The sequence below is a fragment of the Salmo trutta genome, chromosome 2, assembly GCF_901001165.1.
Source record: "Salmo trutta chromosome 2, fSalTru1.1, whole genome shotgun sequence".
Taxonomy (NCBI): Eukaryota; Metazoa; Chordata; class Actinopteri; order Salmoniformes; family Salmonidae; genus Salmo; species Salmo trutta.
The window spans coordinates 46078493-46097519 of record NC_042958.1 but is presented as its reverse complement, the minus strand read 5'-3'; the positions used below and the strand labels follow the sequence as shown (position 1 = coordinate 46097519).

General features: G+C 43.4%; 1 protein-coding gene across 1 annotated transcript in view; it reads left to right on the top strand.

Moving 5' to 3' along the window:
- pde10a (phosphodiesterase 10A) overlaps nucleotides 1-19027 on the top strand; it is a 227068-nt gene that overhangs the window by 163482 nt on the left and 44559 nt on the right. Inside the window, exon 3 of the mRNA XM_029714762.1 lies at nucleotides 4623-4645. Coding sequence (XP_029570622.1) covers nucleotides 4623-4645 — 23 coding nt within the window. The remainder of the gene's footprint in view (nucleotides 1-4622; nucleotides 4646-19027) is intronic.

Genomic DNA, 19027 nt, shown 5'->3' with positions numbered 1-19027 from the left:
AATAGGATAGCCCTGTTCTAATAGGATATCTTTGTTCTAATAGGATATCTCTGTTCTAATAGGATAGCCCTGTTCTAATAGGATAGCCCTGTTCTAATAGGATATCTCTGTTCTAATAGGATATCACTGTTCTAATAGGATAGCCCTGTTCTAATAGGATATCTCTGTTCTAATAGGATATCCAAGTTCTAATAGGATATCTCTGTTCTAATAGGAAAGCAATGTTCTAGTAGGATATCACTGTTCTAGTAGGATAGCCCTGTTCTAATAGGATAGCCCTGTTCTAATAGGATATCTCTGTTCTAATAGGATATCTCTGTTCTAATAGGATAGCCCTATTCTAATAGGATATCTCTGTGCCCCCCGGAGTGGACACAGCCTACCGGAGTGGTGTAGCCTACCGGAGTGGACGTAGTCTACCGGAGTGGTGTAGCCTACCGGAGTGGTGTTGCCTACCGCTACCGGAGTGGACGTAGCCTACCGGAGTGGTGTAGTCTACCGGAGTGGTGTAGCCTACCGCTACCGGAGTGGACGTGGCCTACCGGAGTGGTGTAGCCTACCGGAGTGGTGTAGCCTACCGCTACCGGAGTGGACGTGGCCTACCGGAGTGGTGTAGCCTACCGGGGTGGTGTAGCCTACCGGAGTGGTGTAGCCTACCGCTACCGGAGTGGACGTGGCCTACCGGAGTGGACGTAGCCTACCGGAGTGGACGTAGTCTACCGGAGTGGACGTGGCCTACCGGAATGGACGTAGCGTACCGGAGTGGACGTAGCCTACCGGAGTGGACATAGGCTACCGGAGTGGACGTAGCCTACCGGAGTGGTGTAGCCTAGCGGAGTGGACGTAGCCTAGCGGAATGGACGTAGCGTACCGGAGTGGACGTAGCCTACCGGAGTGGACATAGTCTACCGGAGTGGTGTAGCCTAGCGGAGTGGACGTAGCCTAGCGGAATGGACGTAGCGTACCGGAGTGGACGTAACCTACCGGAGTGGTGTAGACTACCGGAGTGGACGTGGCCTACCGGAATGGACGTAGCGTACCGGAGTGGACGTAGCGTACCGGAGTGGACGTAACCTACCGGAGTGGTGTAGACTACCGGAGTGGACATAGCCTAGCGGAATGGACGTAGCGTACCGGAGTGGACGTAACCTACCGGAGTGGTGTAGACTACCGGAGTGGACGTAGCCTAGCGGAGTGGTGTAGTCTACCGGAGTGGACGTAGCCTAGCGGAGTGGTGTAGCCTAGCGGAGTGGTGTAGCCTAGCGGAGTGGACGTAGCCTAGCGGAGTGGACGTAGGCTACCGGAGTGGACATAGCCTAGCGGAGTGGTGTAGCCTAGCGGAGTGGACGTAGCCTAGCGGAGTCGTGTAGTCTACCGGAGTGGACGTAGCCTCGCGGAGTGGACGTAGCCTCGCGGAGTGGTGTAGACTACCGGAGTGGACGTAGCCTAGCGGAGTGGTGTAGTCTACCGGAGTGGACGTAGCCTAGCGGAGTGGTGTAGCCTAGCGGAGTGGTGTAGCCTAGCGGAGTGGACGTAGCCTAGCGGAGTGGACGTAGGCTACCGGAGTGGACGTAGCCTAGCGGAGTGGACATAGCCTAGCGGAGTGGTGTAGCCTAGCGGAGTGGACGTAGCCTAGCGGAGTCGTGTAGTCTACTGGAGTGGACGTAGCCTAGCGGAGTGGTGTAGACTACCGGAGTGGACGTAGCTCACATCCAACTGCTGATTGGAGTTTTCAATCATTCCGATTTTATTTTGATTGTTCAGGTTCTTCATAAGAAATAGTTTTGGTAGTTTTCCTTTAAACAGTCAGTGTATTTGGTCATTTTACATAAACAAGATGTTTTCATAAAGGACAGAAATCCTTTTTGCAAGCTGCACATGGTTGGTTGGAGCGTAAAATTCCAAACTGTCTAACCCATTCGCTTTTGAGATGGGAGATAAATATTGACATAGTATATTAGCTCATCAACAAAATGATACGTTAATCAGTTGTTTATGGTGATTTCAGATAAAATGTCAAGTTAATCAGTTGTTTATGGTGATTTCAGATAAAATGACAAGTTAATCAGTTGTTTATGGTGATTTCAGATAAAATGACAAGTTAATCAGTTGTTTATGGTGATTTCAGATAAAATGACTAGTTAATCAGTTGTTTATGGTGATTTCAGATAAAATGATGTTAATCAGTTGTTTATGGCGATTTCAGATAAAATGACAAGTTAATCAGTTGTTTATGGTGATTTCAGATAAAATGATGTTAATCAGTTGTTTATGGTGATTTCAGATAAAATGACAAGTTAATCAGTTGTTTATGGTGATTTCAGATAAAATTACAAATTAATCAGTTGTTTATGGTGATTTCAGATAAAATGACGTTAATCATTTTATCTGTTTATGGTGATTTCAGATAAAATGACGTTAATCAGTTGTTTATGGTGATTTCAGATAAAATGACAAGTTAATCAGTTGTTTATGGTGATTTCAGATAAAATGATGTTAATCAGTTGTTTATGGTGATTTCAGATAAAATGACGTTAATCAGTTGTTTATGGTGATTTCAGATAAAATGACAAGTTAATCAGTTGTTTATGGTGATTTCAGATAAAATGACAAGTTAATCAGTTGTTTATGGTGATTTCAGATAAAATGATAAGTTAATCAGTGTTTTCTGGTGATTTCAGATAAAATGACAAGTTAATCAGTGTTTTATGGTGATTTCAGATAAAATGACAAGTTAATCAGTTGTTTATGGCGATTTCAGATAAAATGACAAGTTAATCAGTGTTTTATGGTGATTTCAGATAAAATGACAAGTTAATCAGTTGTTCATGGTGATTTCATATAATAGTGGGCAGACAGAAATCATAAATTGCCCACAACCCTAATCTGTTAGTGGGCTGGTAGATTCTCAGTCTGCCCAGTGGCTCAGCTCAGGTGGTAGATTCTCAGTCTGCCCAGTGACTCAGCTCAGGTGGTAGATTCTCAGTCTGCCCAGTGACTCAGCTCAGGTGGTAGATTCTCAGTCTGCCCAGTGACTCAGCTCAGGTGGTAGATTCTCGGTCTGCCCAGTGACTCAGCTCAGGTGGTAGATTCTCAGTCTGCCCAGTGGCTCAGCTCAGGTGGTAGATTCTCAGTCTGCCCAGTGGCTCAGCTCAGGTGGTAGATTCTCAGTCTGCCCAGTGGCTCACCTCAGGTGGTAGATTCTCAGTCTGCCCAGTGGCTCAGCTCAGGTGGTAGATTCTCAGTCTGCCCAGTGGCTCAGCTCAGGTGGTAGATTCTCAGTCTGCCCAGTGGCTCAGCTCAGGTGGTAGATTCTCAGTCTGCCCAGTGGCTCAGCTCAGGTGGTAGATTCTCAGTCTGCCCAGTGGCTCAGCTCAGGTGGTAGATTCTCAGTCTGCCCAGTGGCTCAGCTCAGGTGGTAGATTTTCAGTCTGCCCAGTGACTCAGCTCAGGTGGTAGATTCTCAGTCTGCCAAGTGGCTTAGCTCAGGTGGTAGATTCTCAGTCTGCCCAGTGGCTCAGCTCAGGTGGTAGATTCTCAGTCTGCCAAGTGACTCAGCTCAGGTGCCTACACACACACCATTTGACGTTGACACACACACACACACACACACACACACATTAACAGATGGCCACTCAGTTTATAGAAGTAATCTCAGACAGATTCAACTCAGAGAGGCCCAGTTCCTGAGTTCCAGCACATTGTCATTCAGAATGAAAAATGAATATGTTCATGCATCGATTCGTTCTCCTAATCAACCCGAATCACACCGAGTCATTTCAAACTGAAGCGTATGGTTCCTTTATGGTATCAGAGCCCATGTATCTGGATCCGTATCCAATCGTTCATGAAAGGAGAGATGCACATCCCTAATGTTTATAGAGGATAGCATCTTCACTGGCTTCAGTATGAGGGAGAGTGTGTGTGTGTGTGTGTGTGTGTGTGTGTGTGTGTGTGTGTGTGTGTGTGTGTGTGTGTGTGTGTGTGTGTGTGTGTGTGTGTGTGTGTGTGTGTGTGTGTGTGTGTGTGTGGTATCATATACATACAGTATGTTTATAATTGTAAACAGTCATGGTCTGCTGTTGGGTTTGAGCCTATAGCCTTATACCTCTGTATCGACGTCATTGTGAGGACTTACTGCTGTTTAAAATAGCTCCCTTTGTGAGGTTTGGAATGTTTAAAACAACACGCACACTGCCTCCTCCTCTTCATCAGACACACTACAGCCTCCTCTTCATCAGACACACTACAGCCTCCTCTTCATCAGACACACTACAGCCTCCTCTTCATCAGACACACTACAGCCTCCTCTTCATCAGACACACTACAGCCTCCTCTTCATCAGACACACTACAGCCTCCTCCTCTTCATCATCTTAACATGTTACAAAGAGAAGAGAATATTATTTCAATGTTTTGACATGCAGGTCTTTAGTTTGTAAACATTTTCATACTATTGGATGAGACCTGTTGTCTTTTCCTATGGTTTTCTACTCCCTTCATTGAGTTGTGATGAGCACATGAACTCTGTGACCATGTCTCCTAGCTATTTTCCTTGTTTCCTTGTCTCCTTGTCTCCTTCTCCTCTGCAGTGTAACTCATTGTTTTGTCTTCTTCTTTCAGATGACACGTCATCAGGCAGCAGGGTGAGTTACCTCCTGACTGACTGACTGTTTATCTACCTGTCTGTCTGACTATCTGACTGTCTGGGTGGTTGTCTGTCTGTCTGTCTGTCTGTCTGTCTGTCTGTCTGTCTGTCTGTCTGTCTGTCTGGATGGTTGTCTGTCTGGATGGTGATCTCTCTGTCTGTCTGGATGGTTGTATGTCTGTCTGGATGGTTGTCTGTCTGTCTGACTGTCTGACTGTCTGCATGGTTGACTGTCTGTCTGTTTGGATGGATGGATGGATGGATGGTTGTCTGTCTGTCTGGATGGTTGGCTGACTGTCTGTCTGGATGGTTGTCTGTCTGTCTGGATGGTTGTCTGTCTGTCTGTCTGTCTGACTGTCTGACTGTCTGCATGATTGTCTGTTTGGATGGATGGATGGTTGTCTGTCTGTCTGTCTGGATGGTTGTCTGACTGTCTGTCTGGATGGTTGTCTGTCTGGATGGTTGTCTGTCTGTCTGTCTGTCTGTCTGTCTGTCTGTCTGTCTGTCTGTCTGTCTGTCTGTCTGTCTGTCTGTCTGTCTGAATTGATACCATTACATTCAAAGTGCTAACGTTAGTAGCCTGTTATTGGATTCATACTCCTGTGATGGTACCTGTGGTTGAACTTGGAACAATAAGAACCTCTGTGAAGAATGTAAATAGTTTGGGGGTCTATTTAGTTTCAGACACAGATGAAGACTCTTTATTTTAATGTTTTGATTATCCTTTGCTTTCTGTTTTTTTTTAACTTTATTTATTTTAGAAAGAAAATCCCATATATAGTCTGTCTATTGAGTTGATTAAACATTGACTGAACTCAAATAAAAGAAAATATAATTTTACACTCAGTTTGGTCAGAACTCAGGAGTCTGCTGTTGATGTAAGCAATGATCACATGGTACAGAGAAAGAGAGAGAGACGTAGAGGTAGAAAAAGAGACATAGAGAGGTAGAAAGAGAGACGTAGAGAGGTAGAAAGAGAGACATAGAGAGGTAGAAAGAGAGACGTAGAGAGGTAGAGAGAGAGAGGTAGTAAGAGAGAGGTAGTAAGAGAGAGGTAGAGAGAGAGGTGTGTAGAGAGAGAGAGAGGGGTAGAGAGAAAGGGACAGAGAGAATGAGAGACATTGAGAGAGAGAGGTAGAGAGAGACAGGTAAAGAGAGAGAGAAGTAGAGAGAGGGAGGTAGAGAGAAAGAGAGAGAGAGAGAATGAGAGAGGTAGAGAGAGAGACTATCTCAGCACGGAATATGCAAGGTCTGAGGTCATCTGCCTTTGGCCTAAAGAGCAGGAACCTGGACTTCACCAAAGAAATCGGAAATACAGACATTGTCATCCTATAAGAAACCTGGTATAGAGGAGACAGACCCACTGGTTGCCCTCTAGGTTACTGAGAGCTGGTCCCATCCACCAAACTATCAGGTGTGAAAAGGGGAAGGGACTCAGGGGGTATGCTATCTTGGTATAGAGCAGACCTCACTCTATTAAATTAATCAAAACAGGAACATTTTACATTTGACTAGATATTCAAAAGGAAATGATCTTAACAGAGAAAAATGTCCTCCTGTGTGCTACCTAAACCCCCAACTAGAATCCCCATATTTTCATGAAGACAGCTTCTCCATCCTGGAGGGGGAAATCAATCATTTCCAGGCCCAGGGATATGTACTAGTCTGTGGTGACCTAAATGCCAGAACCGGACAAGAACCTGACACCCTCAGCACACAGGGGGACAAACACCTACCTGGAGGTGACAGCATTCCCTCCTCCATATGCCCCCTAGGCACAACTATGACAACATATCCAACAGAAACGGGTCACAACTCCTGCAGCTCTGTCGCACGCTGGGTATGTACATAGTCAATGGTTGGCTTCGAGGGGACTCCTATGGTATGTACACCTATAGCTCATCTCTTGGCAGTGGTACTATAGACTACTTTATCATGGACTTCAACCCAGAGTCTCAAATCAAAATCAAATCAAATTGTATTGGTCACATACACATGTTTAGCAGATGTTATTGCCGGTGTAGTGAAATGCTTGAGTCTCTGAGGGTTCACAATCAGCCCACTGACACCCCTATCAGATCACAGCAAAATCACAGTCTACTTTAACAGAGCAATACTCAATCATGAGGCATCATAGCCAAAGGAACTGAATAATATTAAGACATGCCATAGATCGAAGGAAGTACTTCCTAGACAAAACATTCCACTGTAATAGTGAAGGTGTAAACTTGGCAGTATAAAATCTTAACAGTATATTTGACCTCTCAGCTTCCCTATCAAATGTAAAAATTTCAAACAGAAAACCGGAGATAATTAACAACAATGACAAATGGTTTGATGAAGAATGCAAAAACCTAAGAAAGAAATTGAGAAACCTATCTAACCAAAAACATAGAGACCCAGAAAACCTGAGCCTACGCCTTCACAGTGGTGAATCACTAAAACAATACAGAAATACACTACGGAAAAAGTAGGAACAGCACGTCATAAATCAGCTCATTGTCATTGAAGAATCCATAGAATCTAACCACTTCTGAAAATTGGAAAACACAAAACAAACAACAACACAAATAACTATCTATCCAAAATGGAGATGTATGGATAAACCACTTCTCCAATCTTTGTGGCCCGGTAACGAAGATCAAACAGCAAAAACATAGACATGATCAAATACATATCTTAGAATCAACTATTAAAGACTACCAGAACCCACTGGATTCTCCAATTACATTGATTGAACTACAGGACAAAATACAAACCCTCCAACCCAAAAAGGCCTGTGGTGTTGATGGTATCCTCAATTAAATTATAAAATATACAGACCACAAATTCCAATTGTCTATACTAAAACTCTTTAACATCATCCTCAGCTCTGGCATCTTCCCTAATATTTGGAACCAAGGCCTGATCACCCCAATCCACAAAAGTGGAGACAAATTTGACCCCAATAACTACTGTGGGATATGCGTCAACAGCAACCGTGGGAAAATCCTCTGCATTATCATTAACAGCAGACTCATACATTTCCTCAGTGAAAACAATGTACTGAACAAATGTCAAATTGGCTTTTTATCAAAATTCTCATACGACAGACCACGTATTCACCCTGCACACCCTAATTGACAAACAAACAAACCAAAACAAAGGAAAAGTCTTCTCATGCTTTTTTGATTTCAAAAAAGCTTTTGACTCAATTTGGCATGAGGGTCTGCTATACAAATTGATGGAAAGTGGTGTTGGGGGAAAAACATAGGACATTATAAAATTAATGTAGACAAACAACAAGTGTGCGGTTAAAATTGGCAAAAAAAACATGTATTTTCACAGGAACGTAGGGTGAGACAGGGATGCAGCTTAAGCCCCACTGTCTTCAATATATATATCAATGAATTGGCGAGGGCACTAGAACAGTCTGCAGCACCTGGCCTAACCTTACTAAAATCTGAAGTCAAATGTCTACTGTTTGCTTATGATCTGAGGCTTTTGTCCCCAACCATGGAGGACCTACGGCAGCACCTAGAACTTCTGTGCAGATTCTGTCAGACCTGGGCCCTGACAGTAAATCTCAGTAAGTTCCAAAAAAGGTCCAGTTGCCAGGACCACAAATACAAATTCCATCTAGACACTGTTGCCCTAGAGCACACAAAAAACGACATACCTTGGTCTAAACATCAGCGCCACAGTTAACCTCCACAAAGCTGTGAACAAGCTTAGAGACAAGGCAAGAAGGGCCTTCTGTGCCATCAAAAGGAATATAAAATTTGACATACCAATTAGAACCTTGCAAAAAATACTTCAATCCGTTATAGAACCCATTGCGCTTTATGGTTGTGAGGTCTGGGGTCCGCTCGCCAACCAAGAATTGGGACAAACACCAAATTGAAACTCTGCATGCAGAATTCTGCAAAAATATCCTCCCTGTACAACGTAAAATACAAAATAATGCATGCAGAGCAGAATTACGCCGATACCCACTAATTATCAAAATCCAGAAAAGAGACGTTAAATTCTACAACCACCTAAAAGGAAGCGATTCCCAAACCTTCCATAACAAAGCCATCACCTACAGAGAGATGAACCTGGAGAAGAGTCCCCTAAGCAAGCTGGTCCTGGGGCTCTGTTCACAAACACAAACAGACCCCACAGAGCCCCAGGACAGCAACACAATTAGACCCAACCAAATCATGACAAAACAAAAATATAGTTACTTGACACATTGGAAAGAATTAACAAAAAAACAGAGCAAACTAGAATGGTATTTGTCCCTAAACAGAGAGTACACAGTGGCAGAATACCTGACCACTGTGACTGACCCAAACTTAAGGAAAGCTTTGACTATGTACAGACTCAGTGAACATAGCCTTGCTATTGAGAAAGGCCGCCGTAGGCAGACCTGGCTCTAAATAGAAGACAGGCTATGTGCACACTGCCCACAAAATGCGGTGGAAACTGAGCTGCACTTTCTAACCTCCTGCCAAATGTATGACCATATTAGAGACACATATTTCCCACAGATCCACAAAGAATTCGAAAACTCCCATATCTATTGGGTGAAATACCACAATGTACCATCACAGCAGCAAGTTTTGTGACCTGTTGCCACAAGAAAAGGTCAACCAGTGAAGGATAAACACCATTGTAAATTCAACCCATATTTATGTTTATTTATTTTCCCTTTTGTACTTTAACCATTTGCATATCGTTACAACACTGTACATATGCATAATATGACATTTGTAATGTCTTTATTATTTTGGAACTTCTGTGAGTGTAATGTTTATTGTTCATTTTTATTGTTTATTTCACTTTTGTTTATTATCTACTTCAATTGCTTTGGCAATGTTAACATATGTTTCCCATGCCAATAATGTGCCTTGAATTGAATTGACAGAGAGAGAGGTCAGAACAGGATGATGGGGGAGAGAGAGAGAGAGGTCAGAACAGGATGATGAAGAGAGAGAGAGAGAGGGAGAGAGAGAGAGAGAGAAAGAGAACAGGATGATTCTCCATATTTCACCCAGTAGATATGGGAGTTTATCAAAAGCAGGTTTGTTTTTGAATTCTTTGTGGATCTGTGTAATCTGAGGGAATCTGTCTCTCTCTCACTCCTTCATCCTGTTCTGACCTCTCTCTGTCTCTCTCTCCGTCATTCTGTTCTGACCTCTCTCTCTGTCTCTCTGTCTCTCTCTCTCCGTCATTCTGTTCTGACCTCTGTCTCTCTCTCTCTGTCATTCTGTTCTGACCTCTCTCTCTGTCTCTCTCTCCGTCATTCTGTTCTGACCTCTGTCTCTCTCTCCGTCATTCTGTTCTGATCTCTGTCTCTCTCCCCGTCATTCTGTTCTGACCTCTCTCTCTGTCTCTCTGTCTCTCTCTTTCCGTCATCCTGTTCTGACCTCTCTCTCTGTCTCTCTGTCTCTCTCTTTCCGTCATCCTGTTCTGACCTCTGTCTCTCTCTCTCCGTCATTCTGTTCTGACCTCTCTCTCTGTCTCTCTCTCCATCATCCTGTTCTGACCTCTCAATTCAATTCAATTGACTTTATTGACATGGCAAGTTCATTATTACTTACATTGTCAAAGTATACATATAGAATATATATATATATTTATTTATTTATTTATATAAAATATACATATATTTATATATAAATAAATGGTGGGACCAACAGCAGTAATAATAGTAGTAGTGGACATGGGATTACCATTAACAACAACAATATTAATGAGAATAATTATACATTAAAGCAATGGTAGTAGACCAGTCTCAACCTGACTGAGAACACACATGACATGATATGAAAGACTAAACTAAATGGGAAATATTATTGATATTACGTTACACTTTTCACTGGCTGTCCCTCAGGTTGTGGCAGGTGGACACATAGTTGGCTTTTCACCCAAAAATATTAGATTTTTTCTTCATCTTTTATAGTTTCAAATTCTTTGTATTGAATTATAATTTTGGGAAAGAAAGATTCTCTTAGGTCTGAGTATTTGTCACAGTGTAATAGGAAATGCAGCTCTGTCTCTACCTTTCCCCTGGAGCAGAGTGAGCACAGCCTGTCCTCTCTGGGCAGCCAGGTTTGTCTGTGATGACTGGTCTCTAAGCCAGACTGTGCTCACTGAGTCTGTACCTAGTCAATGTTTTCCTCAGTTTTCTATCAGTCACAGTGGTCAGATAGTCTGCCACCATGTACTGTCTGTTTAGAGCCAAATAACATTGAAGTTTATTTAGATTTTTTGTGGTGTCTTTCCAATAGGTGATATATTTTTCTTTTTGTTTTGTGATGATTTGGTTGGGCCAGATTTTCTGAGTGCTGTCCTGAGTCTCTATGGGGTTGGTTTGGGTTAGTGAACTGAACCTCAGAACCAGCTGGCTGAGTGCTGTCCTGAGTCTCTATGGGGTTGGTTTGGGTTAGTGAACTGAGCCTCAGAACCAGCTGGCTGAGTGCTGTCCTGAGTCTCTATGGGGTTGGTTTGGGTTAGTGAACTGAACCTCAGAACCAGCTGGCTGAGGGAACTCTTCTCTTGTTTCATCTCTTGACATTGTAGAGCTGTGTGATGAAGTGTGATGAAGATGGTTGTAAAATGTGCTGGCTCTTTTTTCTATTTGAATGAGGAGGAGGTTTTGGCCCAGTTCCGCTCTACAGGCGTTATTTAGAGTTCTTCTTTGTACTTGCAACACAGTCTTGAAAAACTCTGCATGCAGTATTTCAATTGGATGTTTGTCCCATTTGGTAAATTCATTATTAGAGAGAGGACCCCATACTTCACTGCCATATAAAGCAATTGGTTCTATAACCGATTAGAAAGTTTTGAGCCAGATTCTAATTGGAATTTCGATTTTGATGTTCCTTTTAATGGCATCTTCTTGCTTTGTCTCTCAGCTCGTTCACATGTGAAAGCTTCCTGTGTTGCTGATATTTAGTCCTAGATATGTGTAGTTTTTGGTGTGTTCTAATAGAACTGTGTCCAAATACAATTTATATTTGTCATCCTGATTTCTGGACCTTTTTTGGAATATCATTATATATATATTTTTTAGGTTAATGGTCAGAGCCCAGGTCTGACAGAACCTGTGAAGACGATCTAGGTGCTGCTGTAACCCCTCTTTAGTGGGAGACAGTAGAACCAGGTCATCTGCGTATAGCAGACACTTGCTTTCAGTGTTGTGTAGGGTGATACCAGGTGCTGCCAATTCTTCTAATGTTTTTGCCAATTCATTAATGTAGATGTTAAATAGTGTTGGACTTATTGGGCAGCCCTGTTTCACTCCACATCCCTGAGAGAAGAAGTCTGTTTGCTTGTTGCCAATTTTAACTGCACATTTGTTTTTAGTGTACATTGATTTAATAACATCATATGTATTCCCTCCAATACCACTTTCTATTAGTTTATAAAAAATACCTTCGTTCCAAATTGAATCAAACGCTTTCTTGAAATCTACAAAACACGAGTAGATTTTGCCTTTGTTTTGGTTTACTTGTTTGTCAATTAGAGTGTGGATGGTGTAAATATGGTCTGTTGTACGATAATTTTTTTGAAATCCAATCTGGCTTCTGCTCAGGACGTTGTGTTCATCAAGGAAATGATGTAGTCTGCTATTTATAATACTGCAGAGAATTTTCCCCAAGTTGCTGTTAACGCAAATTCCTCTGTAATTATTTGGGTCAAATTTGTCTCCATTTTTATAGATTGGTGTGATCAATCCCTGGTTCCAAATATCGGGGAAAATACCTGCAGTGAGGATAATGTTGAAGAGTTTGAGTATAGCCAATTTGAATTTGTGGCCTGTATATTTGATCATTTCATTTAAAATACCATCAGCACCACAGGCCTTTTTGGGTTGGAGAGTGCATAGTTTTTCCAATATTTCTTCTTCTGTAATTGGGGTATCCACAGGATTCTGATAGTTGATTTCTAATGTGCTGTTCCTTTTTTGTTCTTAGGGTGTGTTTTGTATTGCTTTAGTGTTTCCCCATACTGAAGGCGTATATTTTTGTTGTCTGGTTCTCTGTGTTTTTGATTACATATATTTCTCAATTACTTTCTTAGATTTTTGCAATCATTATCAAACCATTTTTCATTATCTGTTATTTCTGGTTTGCTCTTATGCTTCTTTAGATTAGCCAAGGAGGCTAATTTCTCAAATATAAAGTTTATGTTCCAAATGGCCAAATTTACACCTTCATTGCTGAAGGAGTATGTTAAGGCTAAAAGTTGTCCAGGAGAGATTGTATTTTTTGCCTACTAATTGCTTTTTGGTAGATGTCTGTACTGTTGTCACTCCATCTATAGACCTGTTTAGTACCATGTCATTTATTGGGCCGTGATGCTTCATGGTTGGGTTCCGCTTTTCTCAGATACACTGTGATTTTACTGTGGTCTGAGAGAGGTGTTAGTGGGCTGACTGTGAAGGCTCTGAGAGACTGGGTTGAGGTCGGTGAGGAAGTAGTCTACAGTGCTGCTGCCAAGGGATGAGCTGTAGGTGTACCTACCATAGGAGTCCCCTCTCAGCCTACCATTGACTATGTACAGACCCAGTGTTCGACAGAGCTTCACGAGCTGTACTCCATTTTTGTTTTTCACTTTGTCATAGTTGTTTCTGGGGGGGGGGGTATGTGGGGAGGGAAAGGTTGATGCTTCCTGGTAGGTGTTTATCTCCATGACTGTTAATAGTGTCTTGTTCTTCTGCTGTTCTAGCATTCAGGTCTCCACAGACCAGTTCGTTGCCTTGGGCCTGAAAGTGACTCATCTCCCCCTCTAGAGTGGAGAAACTCTCTTCATTGAAGTAGGGTGACTCTGAGGGGGGAATGTATGTGGCACAGAGGAATACATTTTTATCTGTCAATATAGCCTCCTTGTCCTGAGTCTCTGCCCTGTCCTGAGTCTCTGCCCTGTCCTGAGTCTCTGCCCTGTCCTGAGTCTCTGCCCTGTCCTGAGTCTCTGCCCTGTCCTGAGTCTCTGCCCTGTCCTGAGTCTCTGCCCTGTCCTGAGTCTCTGCCCTGTCTGAATCCTTTTAATGTAGTGGATGGTAGGATGATCTCCCTATAACCTAGTGGACAGCCAGTGGAAACATCACCTCTGCACCATGTTTCCTGTAGTTCTACAATATCAACATCATCAATTTATTTAAGGAAGTCTGGGTTTCTGCTCTTTAGCCCAAAAGCAGAGGACTTCAATCCTTGTAAATTCCAACATGCAACGTAAAAACATTTCATAACTTTTTTTTCTTCTTTAACTTAAAAATGAGACAAACACTCACAATCCAACAAGAACTATTACCTAGAACCTGAAGTATCAGCTATTATGCTGCAAGGATTCTCTTAGAAGGGTGATCTATGTATTCCAGAATTACACTGTACGGTCCATGTGGGGAACTCAACTTCTTGGTTTAAACTGAGCATTTTATTTTATTTTATTTATTTATTATGTCTTTATTGTTATTTTTTTTGTATTATTTTTTTCTGTTTATGTTTGTTTAAAATGTATGTATTGAGAGACGCAACGAGGGGGATGGGGTGAGAGAAGCGCTGAGCGGGGAGAGGAAAATGGTGTGTGTGTGTGTACGTGCGTGCATACATACATACGGATATGTGTAAGTGAGTGCTGTTTTTTTTGCCTTGTCTTTGTTGTTGTATCTCTTAATATGGGTGAAAATTGTGAAACTCCAATAAAAAATACTGTTACAAAAACAAGAACTATTAAAATAGGATTTTTCAATTAACGTAAACTCTTATTATGCAAATGTGATTTGTTTATCATTTAAGATAGCGTTTGTGTCATGCCACTTGGGTGGATGTAGTGTGAGGAGGGTGGAGTTGTTGTGCTCGTCTTACCATGACCCTCGGCCTATCACATGTGAGCAGCATAGTAGACTCAGCATGTGTTTAATGGCCTATCACATGTGAGCATTGTAGACTCAGCATGTGTTTAATGGCCTATCACATGTGAGCATAGTAGACTCAGCATGTGTTTAATGGCCTATCACATGTGAGCATAGTAGACTCAGCATGTGTTTAATGGCCTATCACATGTGAGCATAGTAGACTCAGCATGTGTTTAATGGCCTATCACATGTGAGCATAGTAGACTCAGCATGTGTTTAATGGCCTATCACATGTGAGCATAGTAGACTCAGCATTTGTTTAATGTCACTCATTTGGTTGATGGGGGCTGGGCCAGTTGCTCCTCTCACAGCCTGTGCGTAGCTCTGCTTGCTGGGCTGTGGCTCCTCCACGTGTGGGTCTGTGGTGGGGGGGGGGGCAGGGGGTGGGAGGCCTCGTCTGGGTGGTCTGTGCTGTACTGGTTGTGGTGGGCATTGAGGTTGGTGGTGCTGTGGTCGTGGCTGGGGGGTCCAGGGTGCTGGTCCGGGGTGTTGTCTCGGTGATCTCGGCGGGGTGGAGATTGCTCCGCTGTTCCTGGGTGGAGAGGTCGGGCTGCGGTTTAAAGCGACGTCCTTGAGAGTCTTGGCAAGGATGGGGACTGTCTCCCTGTACAGGTGAACATGGTCATAGAGACAGTCCAGATGGAGGGTGGGATGGTGGGCCAGGTGTACATTGGGTCGCAGGGCACAGTCCCAGGAGAGGCTGGCGTTTTTCTTTGGATTGTGGCAGGGTGGAAGTCCTTCCTCTGGAGAAGGGTTGACACCACGATTCTTGGGTTGGGGAAGATTTCCGAGGCCTTCTCAATCACTCCCCGTAGTGAAGACGCCACCCTCTCCTGCTGAGCACGCAGGTCGTTGCTTCTGGTGTGTATGATTATGTGGCTTGGCGACCCGAGATGGGCTTTATCAAGCAGCTCCATGGCACTCTGCGTTGTTGGGCACCACACCGTTCTCCTTTTGTGTCGAGGGAAAAGTGTATTCTCCTGAACAAACTTCCCATTTGAGTCCATTAACAGGACGATGTCAGCCAGTGTTTCTTCTGGACTGGAGGGGGCAGAGGGGGGGCTGGTGGGGGTGTGGTTGGTCTGTGCCGGTGCCGCTGTCAGTGGGAGGCTGTTCTGTGGGCTGGGGAGGAGGGGTGCAGCACGCAGGGCTGGGGAGGCCTGGCCGGTTGAGCTGGGCTCCTCTGCTGTGTGAGGGCAGGGCTGGGGAGGCCTGGCCGGTTGAGGTGGGCTCCTCTGCTGTGTGAGGGCAGGGCTGGGGAGGCCTGGCTGGTTGAGGTGGGCTCCTCTGCTGTGTGAGGGCAGGGCTGGGGAGGTCTGGCTGGTTGAGCTGGGCTCCTCTGCTGTGTGAGGGCAGGGCTGGGGAGGCCTGGCTGGTTGAGCTGGGCTCCTCTGCTGTGTGAGGGCAGGGCTGGGGAGGTCTGGCTGGTTGAGCTGGGCTCCTCTGCTGTGTGAGGGCAGGGCTGGGGAGGCCTGGCTGGTTGAGCTGGGCTCCTCTGCTGTGTGAGGGCAGGGCTGGGGAGGTCTGGCTGGTTGAGCTGGGCTCCTCTGCTGTGTGGGGGCAGGGCTGGGGAGGCCTGGCTGGTTGAGCTGGGCTCCTCTGCTGTGTGAGGGCAGGTCATAGAGTGGTGATCTAGCTGCTCCTGCTGCCTGTTCTCTGACCTCTCTCTCTGTCTCTCTCTATGTCTCTCTCTGTCTCTCTCTCTCCATTGTCCTGTTCTGATCTCTCTCTCTCTCCATCATCCTGTTCTGATCTCTCTCTCTCTGACCTCTCTCTGTCTTTCTCTATGTCACTCTCTCTCCATTGTCCTGTTCTGATCTCTCTCTCTCCATCATCCTGTTCTGACCTCTCTCTCTGTCACTCTCTCTCTCATCATCCTGTTCTGAACTCTCTCTCTCTCTGTCTCTCTCTCCATCATCCTGTTCTGAACTCTCTCTCTCTGTCTCTTTATCATCCTGTTCTGAACTCTTTCTCTCTGTCTCTCTCCGTCTCTCTCTGTCTCTGCAGGCACAGCAATAGTCTCTCTGGTCTCACTGTCTCTCTCTGTCTATCTCTCTGTCTCTCTCTGCAGGCACAGCAATGGTTTCTCTGGTCTCTCTGTCTCTCTCTCTCTGTCTATCTCTCTGTCTCTCTCTGCAGGCACAGCAATAGTCTCTCTGGTCTCTCTGTCTCTCTCTCTCTCTCTCTTTGCAGGCACAGCAATAGTCTCTGGTCTCTCTGTCTCTCTCTGTCTATCTCTCTGTCTCTCTCTGCAGGCACAGCAATGGTCTCTCTGGTCTCTCTGTCTCTCTCTCTGTCTCTCTCTGCAGGCACAGCAGTAGTCTCTCTGGTCCTGTGAAGTAGAGAGAGGCATGGGTCTGTTATGTAACAATGTATAGAGCTGCTCCTCATTCTGAGCAGTCATGCGAGAGAGAGAGAGAGAGTGTTCTAATCAAGGCTGTGAGGACTACTGATGCCCTTCCTGACCTCCACCCCTCTGGAGATTCCACAGGCTGCAGGATACTGTGGGAGGAGGGTTGAATGTGAATTATTTAATGAAGCAATGAATAAATGAATGAATTCATTTGATTCGACAAAAGTGCTATCTAGAACCTAAAGGCTTTTTCTGCTGTCCCCATAGGAGAACCCTTCGAAGAACCCTTTTTTGTTCAGGTAGAACACCTTTCCACAGAGGGTTCTACATGGAACCCAAAAGAGTTCTACGTGGAACCAAAAAGGGTTCTCCTTGGAACCAAAATGGGTTGTCCTATCGAGATGGATGAACAATAATTTTGGAACCCTTTTTTCTAAGTGTGTATGGAACCCAGGAATCCCTTGAAAACAGCGGCAGTTGTTACTGATTGGACTTTCCTGGCTAAATGAATGAATGAAGTCTGTTGTTGTGGATGACAGTAGAAAAGCTTAATTCATTATATTGAATGACAGGAGAAAACCCCAATTCATTATGTTGAATGAGTAGAAAAGCCCAATTCATTATATTGAATGAGGAGAAAAGCCCAATTCATTATATTGAATGAGGAGAAAAGCCCAATTCATTATATTGAATGACAGGAGAAAAGCCCAATTCATTATATTGAATGACAGGAGAAAAGCCCAATTCATTATATTGAATGACAGGAGAAAAGCCCAATTCATTATATTGAATGACAGGAGAAAAGCCCAATTCATTATGTTGAATGAGGAGAAAAGCCCAATTCATTATATTGAATGAGGAGAAAAGCCCAATTCATTATATTGAATGAGGAGAAAAGCCCAATTCATTATATTGAATGAGGAGAAAAGCCCAATTCATTATGTTGAATGACAGGAGAAAAGCCCAATTCATTATGTTGAATGAGGAGAAAAGCCCCAATTCATTATTTTGAATGAGGAGAAAACCCCAATTCATTATATTGAATGACAGGAGAAAAGCCCAATTCATTATATTGAATGACAGGAGAAAACCCCAATTCATTATATTGAATGACAGGAGAAAAGCCCAATTCATTATGTTGAATGAGGAGAAAAGCCCCAATTCATTATTTTGAATGAGGAGAAAACCCCAATTCATTATATTGAATGACAGGAGAAAAGCCCAATTCATTATGTTGAATGAGGAGAAAAGCCCAATTCATTATATTGAATGAGGAGAAAAGCCCAATTCATTATATTGAATGAGGAGAAAAGCCCAATTCATTATGTTGAATGACAGGAGAAAAGCCCAATCCATTATGTTGAATGAGGAGAAAAGCCCCAATTCATTATTTTGAATGAGGAGAAAACCCCAATTCATTATTTTGAATGAGGAGAAAAGCCCAATTCATTATGTTGAATGAGGAGAAAAGCCCCAATTCATTATTTTGAATGAGGAGAAAACCCCAATTCATTATATTGAATGACAGGAGAAAAACCCAATTCATTATGTTGAATGAGGAGAAAAGCCCCAATTCATTATATTGAATGACAGGAGAAAAGCCCAATTCATTATGTTGAATGAGGAGAAAAGCCCCAATTCATTATTTTGAATGAGGAGAAAAGCCCAATTCATTATGTTGAATGACAGCAGAAAAGCCCAATTCATTATGTTGAATGAGGAGAAAAGCCCAGTTCATTATGTTGAATAAGGAGAAAAGCAAAATTCATAATATTGAATGGCAGCAGAAAAGCCCAATTCATTATATTGAATGAGGAGAAAAGCCCAATTCATTATATTGAATGAGGAGAAAAGCCCAATTCATTATATTGAATGAGGAGAAAAGCCCAATTCATTATATTGAATGACAGGAGAAAGGCCCAATTCATTATGTTGAATGAGGAGAAAAGCCCAGTTCATTATGTTGAATGAGGAGAAAAGCCCAGTTCATTATGTTGAATGAGGAGAAAAGCCCAATTCATTATGTTGAATGAGGAGAAAAGCCCAGTTCATTATGTTGAATGAGGAGAAAAGCCCAATTCATTATGTTGAATGAGGAGAAAAGCCCAGTTCATTATGTTGAATGAGGAGAAAAGCCCAAT